Source organism: Arachis ipaensis, chromosome B4 (assembly GCF_059453495.1).
Source record: "Arachis ipaensis isolate K30076 ecotype BB chromosome B4, ASM5945349v1, whole genome shotgun sequence".
In the NCBI taxonomy this organism is placed as follows: Eukaryota; Viridiplantae; Streptophyta; class Magnoliopsida; order Fabales; family Fabaceae; genus Arachis; species Arachis ipaensis.
This window is the reverse complement of record NC_142439.1, coordinates 20,930,808-20,944,557: the sequence shown is the minus strand read 5'-3', so window position 1 is coordinate 20,944,557 and position 13,750 is coordinate 20,930,808. Positions and strand designations below refer to the sequence as shown.

The 13,750-nt window shown below is 34.5% G+C and overlaps 1 protein-coding gene across 7 annotated transcripts; it reads left to right on the top strand.

The window, feature by feature from the left end:
• The first annotated feature begins 1,846 nt into the window (after positions 1 to 1,846).
• LOC107639084 (transcription factor PERIANTHIA) lies at positions 1,847 to 6,825 on the top strand. Of its 7 annotated transcripts, none has more exons than XR_015880886.1 (15): positions 1,847 to 2,347; positions 2,812 to 3,007; positions 3,103 to 3,207; positions 3,411 to 3,704; positions 4,033 to 4,123; positions 4,258 to 4,408; positions 4,732 to 4,808; positions 4,884 to 5,024; positions 5,127 to 5,207; positions 5,309 to 5,368; positions 5,470 to 5,547; positions 5,640 to 5,697; positions 5,975 to 6,250; positions 6,323 to 6,378; positions 6,534 to 6,825. XR_015880886.1 is itself a non-coding variant. In XM_088484064.1 (14 exons), the coding sequence occupies exons 5-13, from the start codon at positions 4,333 to 4,335 to the stop codon at positions 6,349 to 6,351; spliced, it is 660 nt and encodes a 219-aa protein (XP_088340190.1). In that variant the 5' UTR covers positions 1,847 to 2,347; positions 2,812 to 3,007; positions 3,103 to 3,207; positions 3,411 to 4,123; positions 4,258 to 4,332; the 3' UTR covers positions 6,352 to 6,378; positions 6,534 to 6,825. The 7 variants fall into 7 exon arrangements, 2 of the variants coding, with proteins under 2 accessions (XP_088340190.1, XP_088340189.1); XR_015880884.1 differs by having other exon boundaries at positions 3,411 to 3,948; positions 5,975 to 6,221; XR_015880885.1 differs by having other exon boundaries at positions 3,411 to 4,123; positions 6,134 to 6,221.
• The last annotated feature ends 6,925 nt before the right edge of the window (positions 6,826 to 13,750 follow it).

Sequence of the window (13,750 nt, the reverse complement as noted above, 5' to 3'; positions counted from 1 at the left end):
ATCAATACTAAAAAATTTCTAGTCCAAATAAATATTAGCCCATAATAAAAATTGAAAAAAAAAATATTCGAAAGAAGAGACTTCGAACGAGAAAGAGAAGGAGAGGGAGAGAGAAGGACTTATGTGAAACTCTAAAATCTCGATGTCATTGCCGCCGCCATTCATCTCCTTGCCGCCGCCGTCTCTTCCGTGAAAATGTTGCTAGTGTGGAGTTATGAATGGAGGACAAGGTGATCATAGAGCCTCTGAATTTATTAAGGTCTCAGAGTGACGATTTCATTCAGATTGTTCAGGTAATGCTTTAAACCTTCGGCTTCTGTATCGTCTTCCATCGTGGGTTGTGCCGCTGGTTCTGCTTTTCCTCCGACAACTTGAAGCACTCAGAGTGTGGTTTGGGCACGGATTCGGTGGTGTGGTTTAGGCGCAGATTCAGTGGTGCTAGTTGAGGAGATCAAGAAGGCAAGCTAGCGAGTCTCTGTAAGCTTCGATTGAAGTTACATTCAAAGCTATTAGATCTCGTGGAACTGATTTTCATGTCGTGTCGAGTCATTACAATAAAGATTTGTTCCTAATTTTTTCTTGTTCTTTGCTTTCTTCAATTCTTCAAATTTTTCAAAGGTATTAGTTTTTGTGATAATTTGATAATATAGTTTTGGCAAAGTTATACTCAAGTCCTGCTTCTTATATTCTAATGTATTATTCTCTTCCGTAAAATTTTCAGGTCAATACAAAGGATTTGATATAGATTTAATTAAGTTGATTTGATATATTATAAAGGTGAAGAGACATAAATGAAAAATTGTTATTCTCTATTGAAAATTTTGATTTTTTTTCTTGAAGTAAAAAGGATGTTAGGGTTCATAGTTTAGGTGATCATTAGGTTCAATTGTTTCCATTAGAGGCTATTCTCCTTTATTGATGTAGATTTGTTGAGATATATCTATAAATTAAGTGTTTAGTACTTTGTCGATTCAATTTTCAGAATGCAAAATAGTTGTCTTTTGTATGCCTTCAAGATGTACCATTTTTGCTTATCAAAGTTGGTAGAAAAATTTTAGCATATAACATAGTAGTTGTTTGAAACAAACATGGTAATGTTCATGTCTCTCATTCAAAATATACATATTTAATTTAATGTTCTGTTTTGGCAGGTGACTATTACTAAATATGTCATATGAAGTTCTTGAACAAGCAACAAATTACTTCAATGATTCCAATAAGCTAGGAGAAGGAAGATTAGGTTCAATTTACAAAGTAAATTCTGATCTTATATACCATTTTGTTTCTTATGAAATTTAATTTGACTTTTATTTGTAAAATATAACACTAAACAAAAATGTAAATATAACATGATACTGATTTTATTTAAACCAAAACTTAGAAAAGTAAGTGTAATTAGTTACTTCTATTAGTCAATATGTTGTGGAACTTCACAATTCTCTCTGTCTTAGTTAGTTAGGCTACTCCAAATTTGGTAAGCATTGTTTGCTAGTTATGTGTTTGTTCTTAGCATCATTAGTACGTTTCTATCCTTCTATTAGTCAGTATGTTGCATATATTGAGATATTATCAACAATTGTATTTGAGATCCAGCTATTGTTTGATTAACACTACTAGAAAACTAGTTATTACAGACAGAAATTTTCGACGAATTTTATCCCACAGAAATACAGACGGAAATTCAGAGGGATTTTTTGTCAGAAAAAAAATGAATTAGCATAAATTACAAACGGAAAAGAAAATCCGTCGATAATTCCGTCATAAAAATTAATTTTTTTCTATGAAAAATAATTACAGACGGAAAATAGTTAATATTTCCGTCGGAAATGTTGATATTTTAGGTTTTGATCGTTGGGGTTAAGTTTATTCCCGAGCTCCATTCATTCACAGCACACAAATCAAACCTAGCATTCCCCACAGCGCCACCGCCGACGAGCTTCTTCTTCTCCTTTCCTCACCCACAGCGCCACCGCCGGCCACCCTAACCGCCGCAGCTATTTTCTCCTTCTTCTCCTCTTCTTTAAACACTGAACCAGTAGAACACAGCCCATGTCTCTCTCGTTCTTTCTCGTTCGCAGAACAAAGCAAGCTCAAGCTCCACCACCGCCGCGCCTCTCTCTCTCCTTTTATCCCCCTCAGTTTTGGCTCACATATCTTCTCAACGCTATAGCCATCATCTCCTCCAGTCAATGCCGCAGCTACCTTCGCGCAAGCCCTAGCTTCGTGGCGGCCAAAATTGGTTCCACCGTCAGCCGCGGTTCCACTTCTCTCTTTCACCCTGTTCGAACTGTATAGACCTGGGCATCCTTCTTTCCCTCTACCCTGTTTTGATTGTCTCTGCTTCCAGGTTTTGGTTTCAAAATTCTTTTAATTTCTATTGAGTTTAATTAATTTTGTTTAGTTAGTTTGATTTTAGTAATTAGTTTAGTTAGATTTGTTTTCTGATTAGTGGATTTTTAGGTCGTTAAAATAGGATTAGATTAGGTTTTGATTTTGAATAGCTGTGAAATGTTTAAATTGTTAATCTGGATTGCTGTGAATAGCTGTGAAATGTCTAGAACAGAAATTTAATTTAGTTAATGGCTTCTTCTCTGGTAATGCATGCTTCTTCTCGATAGTTTTGCGTTTGAAGTATTAGTAGAATTTTCATTTCACTTATTTGATTATTTGACTGTGTGTGACCCATGAATGCTGAATTTGTTCCCCTTTGGACAAAGTAGTTTTGTTCCCCAGATGCTGGTAATTTATTACTTGTAATGTTTTAATATATATTGGAGAGTAAAGAATATGTGAGGTTTTTTCAATGTGTAGTGTATTCTTGGCCAAAAGCATGCAAAAGTTGTTCTTCCTTGTGGAGCGCTGCTTTCAATTACGTGAACCTGTATTGCTTGTTGGTGAAACGGGTGGAGGGAAGACTATTGTATGCCAGTTACTAAGTGCCTATTTGCAATTGAAGTTACATATTTTGAACTATCATAAGCATACAGAAACATCTTACTTCATTGTGGTACATATTTTTCCCTTCAATTTATTTAGTTTTTAGGACATTTGAGCTCAAATACTATTATTAGCTGTGGTGCTAACTAGAATGATGTCTTCCAGGGATTCCGTCCTCTAAGAGAGAGATCTAGACTGATTTCTAACTATAAAGAGATTGTTGAACAACTGAAGAAGCTAGAGGGATTTAGATACTTTCTTGAAGAGCCCGTGAGTGCTATTTTTCTGTTATTGTTAACCACTTGGTTCAGATGATAAATTTCAAAGTTTTGTTTTAATTATGTAGTAAGAGACCTGAGACCTAGTTTTGCTGTATTCACATTGTTTTCTGCAATAGTTTTATTTTCTGTACCCATTTTTCTTAGTCCAAGTCATTTGTAGCATAAATACTGATTTCTTGTTCTCTTCTATAGTTAGTTTCTTCTGACATAGAGCAAGCTACCTCAACCCTTGATATGCTTAATGGCTATAAAGAAGGTCAAATTTAGATTCCTGATGTAAGCAGGGATGATCTTTGTGCTTTTGAGGAGTTAAAGTTTGAGCTCGATGTCTTGCACAAGAAGTGGCAGAGCATATTTGAATGGCAGGATGGTCCCCTTGTAAAAGCAATGAGAGGGGGTGATCTCTTTCTTGTTGATGAGATATCTTTGGCTGATGATAGTGTACTTAAGAGACTGAATAGTGTGTTGGAGCCAGAAAGGACGCTAGTAAGTTAAGTCATACTGATATTCTGTTTTTAACTTCCTTTTAGACTCATGATGTATCAAGTAGCACCACTTTTTTCTTTATATAGGATTGATGATCACTGTTTTTATGTTCCCTGCAAAGAAAATTAGGTGTGTTTGGTTTGTGTTTTCATTTTCAGTATTTTCTATTTTTAGAATTTTGTGAAAATAAAAGATACCTCTCTAAACCTTTACTAAATGAGCTTGAAGGCATTGCGCTGAAAAGGTACCTTTCTAAGCCTTTACTGTTACAGGATACAAATTTAGATATGCAGATATTTAATATTTGGTTTATTTGATTTATTTACAGAATTTCCAAGCTTAAAAATGCGGGAAACGTAAAGGAAGATTATCGTGAAAGGCTCCTGGAAGTTGATAATGCTATGATAAGTTTTTTTTAGGTATATTATCTTGATATATGCAGTTAATTTTGTTAATGGTGTTTATGCCTTTTTTTTCTCCAATCAATTCCATCAGATCAAATTTATATATAGTGTTATTTAGCTTGTATTCATTACATAACTTTTCTTTTCAGTGGTTCAACTAATTACATCCTAGCAGAAGGCTTACTGTGAGAGATCTCATTTCTTAGGTTGACTTTTTGGATGTAATGGAAGAAACCTTAGGTCCTGAATATGCACTTCTTCATGGAATCTTTCTTGTTTTGCTTGATGGATTAAGTCTAAGTATAGCTTGCCACTTATTTTATGCCTTCAACTTTCTCTAATTTCTCATTCAAATATATTATTTCCATGTTGAATATTTTTGTGCTGCTTCTTTTCTTTTAATATGTCTCTGGTGTCGTTTGACTTTTATCCTTTTAAAAATTCCATCTAGTATGACAAGCCTTGAAGGATTATTCTTTTTTTATGTTGGTCTTTCAACAACAGCACTATCATCATGCCTTTGATTTAACCTCAAGTTACTCTCTTTCTCACTCTCTTATCTCTCACTCATTCACTCTCTTATTTATCAAATATCCTCTGCATTATTTTACTATTATTTTCAGCTTCTCCTTCCTTCACTGCCAAGTTGAACAATGTTGATGTTGCCTCAAGTAACTTGCAGTACGGGACATTCAACACCGTATGAACACACTCACACACTCTCTCTTGTAGTTGGATTTCGAAGAACCTTATCTGAAATGTTGTGTTTCTATAGAACCTTGCTTCTTCAGGTTGTTACGTTGAGACAGGGCAACAGCAGCAGCAGCATCATTTGTTCCAGCAGAAGGGGCATTTTGGGACTCGGTCCGAATCATCCATGGCTGACAATAGTCAACAGACCGATGATAAAACCCATGTATCTCTCAAAATTCCTCTGTTTACACAAACAAGTGCATGTTTTGTTTATTCTTTTGAATCTTACATGAGTGTTTCTATTTCTCTTCTCAACTGTGTGTAGTGCAATAATAGGGCCGGAAATGGAGAACTTGTAGTTGTGGACTCCAATGATCAAACTAAGCTTAAACATGAGGATCAAAAGGTTTGTTTCATTGTTTGTGTTCTACTGCTTGTGCTTACTATTTCAATTTCTGTTTCATTGGTAGTACTGATTCTTACATTTTTATATAAACATTTTTCTAGACTCTTCATAGACTGGCTCAGAATTGTGAGGCTGCTAGAAAGATTCGATTGAGGAAGAAGGTAAATTAATTGCTCCCAACCTGATATCTTAGATTGCTCAATTGAACCTAAACTTAAGCCCCCAACCATTGAATGATTGATATGTGTTGGTTTTTCAATAGGCATATGTGCAGCAATTGGAGAATAGTAGAGTTAGGCTTGCACAATTAGAGTAAGAACTTCAACGCGCACGTCAGCAGGTCTTAATTTGATTTTAGAGGTTGTACTGTTTAATATGGTTTTGTTGTTATTTCTGCTTACCATTATGTCCATGGGATGATGTTTCCTTTAGGGTGTATTTGCTGCAACTGGAACTGTGGGGGATCCTACTTGCGCAGTTGTCGGAAATGGTAATGTTTATAAATAAGCCAGAGAATGTTTATCTGAGTTGTGACTGATCTTGTTGATGTCTTGTGGAACAAAATAAAAAATTGTTAGGTTTGTGTATTTTCTGCTGATGGAGAGATTAGAGATGAATGGAAACTTTTCCATTCTAGGTTCCCCTTGCATAAATAATCACTGAATGATAATTAGGCTAATATTTTAGTTATGAAGAGCTAGATAGAATACTTGTTGTCGAGTTCAATGAGCTTCAAAAATTAATCTCTTGGTTTGAAATGTTCATAGATTAGGTGCCTTAGCATTTGATATGGACTATGCGTGCTGGATTAATCACATCAACGGCTGATTAGTGACCTAAGATCAGCCATAAATTCTCAAATGGGTGATAATGAATTGAATCTTCTTATTGATGGTGTCTTGGCACATCCTGATGAACTATTTCAGTTAAAAACCATAGGGGCCAAGGCAGATGTATTTCACATACTTTTCGGAACATGGAAGACACCTGCAGAAAGATGCTTCATGTGGCTAGGTGGATTCCGTTCATCAGAGCTTCTTAAGGTGATTGATCATCCACATTATTGCTCAGAAAAATGAATAATAAGTGCATTTTTCTTACTGTCTATGGAGCAGGCTTATGTGCAGCAATTAGAGTCAAGTAGATTAAAGCTTACACAACTTGAACTCAGGTTCTAAACTTGTATATATTAAAATATATTCCATCAATTATTATGTTATGCTATATAAATTATGCTCTAAGCTCTGGTGAGTTTTTACCAATTCTTATTTCTTTGAAAAAAATAATTTTCCAGTCTTTAGATTTTCTATAATTTTCTTTATATAGATTGGAGGAAAAAATTTCCAATTCAGAGTCAGAAAACCAAGTTCATCGCCAGCAAGCATTGGCTGTATCACCAACTAGAAAAGCTTTGACTACAAGATTAATACCTGAGGCATTACTTCTACTTCAACAACTGACACATAATTTGATAATACTTTTAACTTTATTGTTCCAATTCATGTGAGTAAGTTATTTTTATAAAGTAATTAGATTAATTTGATGAATGAAGTTGTATGAGAGTGGAATGATGTAAATGATATTCATTATATGATGTAAATTATATGACGTAAATAAATTATATTGACTTGCTTGTTTATAGTATTTCTTTTTTCACTTGATAATATGATGAACTTGTTTAAATTTATATTTATTTTATATGAAAACAAGTTTATTTTGCAATGGAAAAATCTAAAAAAAATTCTATTTTACTTTACTGACAAATTTACAGATGAATTTTCTATCTGTATTCAGAGTGTGGGATGATTTTCCAAGGTTTCAATTACAGACGAAAAATCTGTCGGAAAATTTGTTGCCAATTATCGACGAAAAATCCGTCGAAAAATTTGTCTGTAATTACAGACGAAAAATCTGTCGGAAAATTTGTCTGTAATTACAGACGGAAAATCTGTTGGAAAATTCGTCTGTAATTACCGACAAAAAATCCGTCGGAAAGTTTGTCGTCGTCGAGAAATGGATGGAGAATTTACAGAGGGAAAATCCGTCGATAACTGGTAAAAATCCGTCGGTAATTTTCCGACGGAAAAAAATCCGTTGGTAAATAATTTCCGACGAGACTTTTACAGAGGGACAAAATCCGTCGGTAATTTCGTCGGTAACCAAAAATCCGTCTGTAATAAAGACCAAATCTGTCTGTAAATCTGTCTGTATGAAGCAATTTTCTAGTTGTGTAAATTTCACATTTGTTTTATTTATTTTTAGTTTTCTGGGGTGCTGATCTTTTTGGAATTTCACAGATTTCACGTAAATGGAGTCAGCATATTACAATATTTTTGTTCTTTGGGTTTGGAATTTGGTCCTTGAAAGATGCTATATTTGGAGACGGGTGATTGTTCATTCTTTGTTAGTTAATTACTGATAATTTTGTAAGGAATATAAACTTGCAACTGAATAGAAGTTTTTTTTTTCACTCGTGCTTCATGATTTCACCGATAAGGGATGCTGAAGAATTGAGTGAAGCAGAAGCAAAATTGATTTGAAAAAAAGAATTCTGGCAAATTACTTGGTACTATACTGCAATATACCATTTTACTTTTACTAGTGATTTAAGCTACTTATCACTTAAGTTAAAATTAAATGCATGCAAATTTTTTGGCTTTCTTTGTTGATAGGTGTGTCGAACTTATCCATCTATTTAGTCTAACAATCTCTTCATGCTTTTTTATTCCCTCTCTTGTCTCGTTTATTTTGTATTTTTCAGAAGAGCAAGTAATAAGTCTCCTAAACAAACCGTCACTTCAAACAAATCTACTGCCGCCTCTCATGATGATCCATTTTTAGTGTTTGAAACCACTTCACGCGCAGCATCTTTAGAATCATTCTTTGACTCTTTGGAATAGATTGATAAGTGGAATAATTTCAAAGGTACAAGAGACAGCTCGGTGCTTCCCCAATACTAAAACCTCCACCTAAGGCAACAAATGTCACATACTCAAATAAAGATTTTTCTGAATGTTTGAGCTAAAGACTACCACTACCTATCTTTGTTTCTATCATTACTAAGCATTTTTCTTAATTATGTTTTATGCAGTTAATAGCTCAAATGTATCATTGATAGATGAACTTGAGGAATTTGCCATGGGAAAGATGCAGAATAATGCTACCAGAAAGGCCAATATAAATATTGGTGACACTAAACGAAACTTAGCTGCAAAGATAAAAAACAATAAAGGAGTTCCGGCTGCAAGATGAACCAATCAAATGGCATGGACGATCTTGAATCCTTTTTTGGCACAGGTGACGAGCCAGGTGAGTGTAGTTATAGAACATTTTTTCCTTTGCAGATGCTCCATTCTTAGAGATTGCTTTATTCTTCACTAGCCATAACTTTGTTCTATTTCATCTTGCTACAATTGGTGTCGTTCTTGGAGGGATTCTGTAAGTTTATACTCTTAATTTTTCTTTCTATGATTTAGTATCAACCTAATTCTTTAAAGATTTTGATTATTTTTCCTTCTGTCTCCCAAGATGGGATATGTTTTTTGAATATTATGCTGGAATTCTACATAGACATGATTTCTGCAAATATATATATGTAAGCAATATGTTCCATACATGTGAACCAAACACCTTTTCCTCAATAGGAATCAAACATAGTCCAATGTAGCCAAAGTGAAACAATTAGAAGAAGACAAGGGTGATAAATACAAGCATTATGAGAAAATAGTTCAGTCTAATGATACTACTTTCGTATGTGAAACAAGAAAGGAAGATAGTTTTGAGATTCAAGATAACACAGGGGACAAGCATTATGCACTACTACTGTTGTTATCGGAGGAAAGAGTTTAGCATCTCAAATATCTAAAAAAATGGTATTAGTTTCTGTTCCTTTTTATCTACTTAGCTTGTAGAGATTAGGTTGTAATGTGCAATTCTGATTTACCATACTGTTGGTGTAGTATTAAGTTGTGTATGTATGTTATCTAAATGTTTTACTTTAATACTTTTCACGTGGACTGCTTTTCATTATTTTTGGTATCCAATCTTTGGTAAGCACTTTGCCTTTTTTTTTTTTTGAGTGTTTTAAGCGTTTTGTTATTACATACATCTAACCTTTAGTAACCTTGACTATTCTTTTCCTATTATATTCTTTCCAGGCCTTGGGTTGAATACAAAGGTATAATTCCACATAGTGAAATGTAGAATAAGCAAAAGGATTTAAAGTTGGGAGCTAATAATTAATTTTCATAAAAAAAAGTAAATTAAAAACATAATTATCTAATTCAATTAACTTCAATTTGATGATCGTGAATAATGTATTAATTAACATTTTAATTATTTGTATAAACTTGTGTAGTTATGGTTGATCAATGTGCTTAGTAATATGGCTAGTTATGTATCTCTTTTCTTTGCAATGCTCAAAATAAAAAATTTGCTATAAAGTAGTTTTTCAAAAAGTATCTACATGATGCTGTTGTACATTGTGAATACTAATTACTATGATAATTATGACATTTATATTCTCCATTGATTTGATTTGATTGTCTAAATGTATAATAGTAGTTTAGTAGTAGTATGAAATTGTGCAAGTTAAATTTAGTTATTGTAGGTTAAATTCATTTAACTCATGGGGAATTTTATTTTTAATTCATAAACAAAGATCAAATTATAATATTTAAATTTCGTTAAAGTTAAATAATCTTTGATTTGATTGATGTTATTTGTTCAACCAATAATAGTGATTTATACCATTCAGTTTGCTGCAATTTGTTTATTTGAAAATTCAGTTTTTGTGGGGTGAGGGTTTAAACCACCATAAAAATTTAAAAAAACCTCCAAAAAATTTAACTCAGAACCCCACAAAGCAGACAAAGAATCGCCACTAAATTACGCCGTGGGGTTCTATAAAACCGCTACAAATAAGCTCGTGGCACCTCAAATTTTAGAGGTTTGGAAAACTCACACAAACCAAGAAAAAAACCGCCACAAATAAGATTGAATCTTGTAGTGTTCTTTTATTAACTAAACAAATATAAAGATATAAAGTTAGAATTTAATTTTGATGTACTGTCAATGTAAAGTAATTTTACACGTGCATCTAATTACGCAATGTTATGATGCGGGTCAAATGTTGGTTCAAAATTTCTCAAAAGGAATCTCATCACAAATATAGTTCCAAACCAACAAATTAACTTGTGTTAGATTTTAGTTTGTTGTCATAAATTTAATTCAATAAACACCAGGAGTTTTAAATCCCGGGACGTCTCTCAAAGAAATTGCAGTGAGGTGTGCACATCATTGGTTATGAAAAAAAAGGGGTTTGAAAGCAAAAGACAAGAAATTAAATTGAAAGAAAGTAAAGAGCAAACAAAGAAATTCAAGTGCTAAAAGATATCTTGGCAAGGATTGAGAGTTAAAGTTTCCTATCTAAGTCGTGGACCACAAACATGGTAATTAAGAAAAGTTAATCCCACTTTGTCATCCCCAAATATCGGAAAAAAAGTCAAGTAGGGGATTCAATTGATTATGAGGTTTTGATAATTAAAATATAAATAAAACAGAAAATAAGATAGAGATACTTATGTAATTCATTAGTAGGGATTTCAGATAAGCGTCTGGAGATGCTTTGTTGCTTCTAAACTTCTGCTTTTCTACTGCCTTCTTCCAACCATGCTTTACCTCTTTCCATGGCAAGCTGTATGACCCTCTCGGATGAAAACAAATCCATATGCGCTGTCACCGTACGGCTAATCATCTGTTGGTTCCCGCTAGCGTCGGAATAGGACCATTGTCCTTTTGCACACTGTCACTGCGCCCAACATTCGCAAGTTTGAAGCTCGTCACAGTCATCCTTTCCCAGATCCTACTCGGAATACCACAGACAAGGTTTAGACTTTCCGGATCTCAGGAATGCTGCTAATGGTTCGAGCCTATACCACAAAGATACTAATCTCACGGACTCGGTCCGTGTATTAGATATCCAAGAGAGTATACTCCAGCTGTCGTCCAATGACTACGTTGAACATCATGTAGATCGCTTTGTGGTTGTCAGGCACGCGATCTTGGCTAAGCGAGTAACGAAGATTGGGTGATTGTCGTGGGTCACCCCTTCATTCTGACTTAACTGAATTAAGTACGAGAGTATATCTTGGAGAAGAAGTAGGCGTGAATTGGATAGAAAAACAATAGTACTTGTATTAATTCATGAAGAACAGCAGAGCTCCACACCTTAAACTATGGGGTGTAGAAACTCCACCGTAGAAAATACATAAGTGAAAAGAGATCTAGGGATGGCTGTGAGGCCAGCCTCCAAACGTGAACAATGGTCTATGAAAACATAAGATAAAAGGATAAAAGATAAATCCCTAAAAGTAGTTTTTATACTGAACTAGTAACTAGGGTTTACAGAAAATGAGTAACTAAGTGTAGATAGTGCAGAAATCCACTTCCGGGGCCCACTTAGTGTGTGCTTGGGCTGAGCATTGAAGCTTTTTCGTGCATAGGCTGATCCTGGCGTTAAACACCAGCTTTGGTGCCAGTTTGGGCGTTTAACTCCAATTCTGGTGCCAGTTTGGGTGTTTTACGCCAAGATGTTTTAGGCTGTCTTTGAACGCCAGTTTGGGCCATCAAATCTCGGGCAAAGTATAAACTATTATATATTTCTGGAAAGCCTAGAATGTCTACTTTTCAAAGCAATTGAGAGCACGTCAATTGGGCTTCTGTAGCTCTAGAAAATCCACTTTGAGTGCAGGAAGGTCAGAATCCAACAGCATCTGCAGTCCTTTTTCAGCCTCTGAATCAGATTTTTGCTCAGGTCCCTCAATTTCAGCCAGAAAATATCTGAAATCACAGAAAAACACACAAACTCATAGTAAAGTCTAGAAATATGATTTTTGAATAAAAAATAATAAAAATATAATAAAAAGTAACTAAAACATACTAAAAACTATGTAAAAACAATGCCAAAAAGGGTATAAATTATCTGCTCATCACAACACCAAACTTAAATTGTTGCTTGTCCCCAAGCAACTGAAAACAAAATAGGATAAAAAGAAGAGAATATACAATGAATTCCAAACTTATCAATGAAGATTAGCTTCAATTAGATGAGAGGGACTTGTAGCCTTTTTGCTTCTGAATAGTTTTGGCATCTCACTTTATCCTTTGAAGTTCAGAATGATTGGCATCTATAGGAACTCAGAATTCAGATTGTGTTATTGATTCTCTTAGTTTAGTATGTTGATTCTTGAACACAACTACTTTATGAGTGTTGGCTGTGACCCTAAGCATTTTGTTTTCCTGTATTAACACCAGATACATAAATGCCACAGACATATAATTGAGTGAACCTTTTTCAGATTATGACTCAGCTTTGCTAGAGTCCCCAGTTAGAGGTGTCCAGAGCTCTTAAGCGCACTCTTTTTTTTTTTTGCTTTGGACCACGACTTTAACCGCTCAGTCTCAAGCTTTTCACTTGACACCTTCACGCCACAAGCACGTTGTTAGGGACAGCTTGGTTTAGCCGCTTAGACCAGGATTTTATTCCTTTGGGGCCCTCCTATCCATTAATGCTCAAAGCCTTGGATCTTTTTTACCCTTGCCTTTTGGTTTAAAGGGCTATTGGCTTTTTCTGCTTGCTTTTTCTTTTTCTTTCTTCTTCTTTTTTTTTCGCAAGCTTTGTCTATTCACTGCTTTTTCTTGCTTCAAGAATCAATTTTATGATTTTTCAGATTATCAATAACATTTCTCCTTTTCATTATTATTTCAAGAGCCAACAATTTTAACATTCATAAACAACAAATTCAAAAATATGCATTGTTCAAGCATTCATTTAGAAACAAAAGGTGTTGCCACCACATCAAAATAATTAAACTAATTTCAAGATAGAATTCGAAATCATGTACTTCTTGTTCTTTTACAATTAAAAACATTTTTCATTTAAGAAAGGTGATGGATTCATAGGACATTCATAGCTTTAAGACATAGACACTAGACACTAATGATCATGTAATAAAGACACAAACATAGATAAAACATAAAGCATAATTTTTGAAAAACTGAAAAATAAGAACAAGGAAATTAAAGAACGGGTCCACCTTAGTGATGGCGGCTAGTTCTTCCTCTTGAAGATTTTATGGAGTGCTTGAGCTCCTCAATGTCTCTTCCTTGCCTTTTCTGCTCCTCCCTCATGGCTCTTTGGTCTTCTCTAATTTCATGGAGGAGGAGGGAATGCTCTTAGTGCTCCATCCTTAGTTGTCCCATGTTGGAACTCAATTCTCCTAAGCAGGTATTGATTTGCTCCCAATAGTTTTGTGGAGGAAAGTGCATCCCTTGAGGCATCTCAGGAATTTCATGATGAGGAATTTCCTCATGCTCTTGTTGAGGTCCATGAGTGGGCTCTCTTGTTTGCTCCATTCTTTTCTTAGTGATGGGTTTGTCCTCTTCAATGAGGATATCTCTCTCTATGGCAATTCCGGCTGAATTGCATAGGTGACAAATGAGATGAGGAAAGGCTAACCTTGCCAAAGTGGAAGACTTGTCCG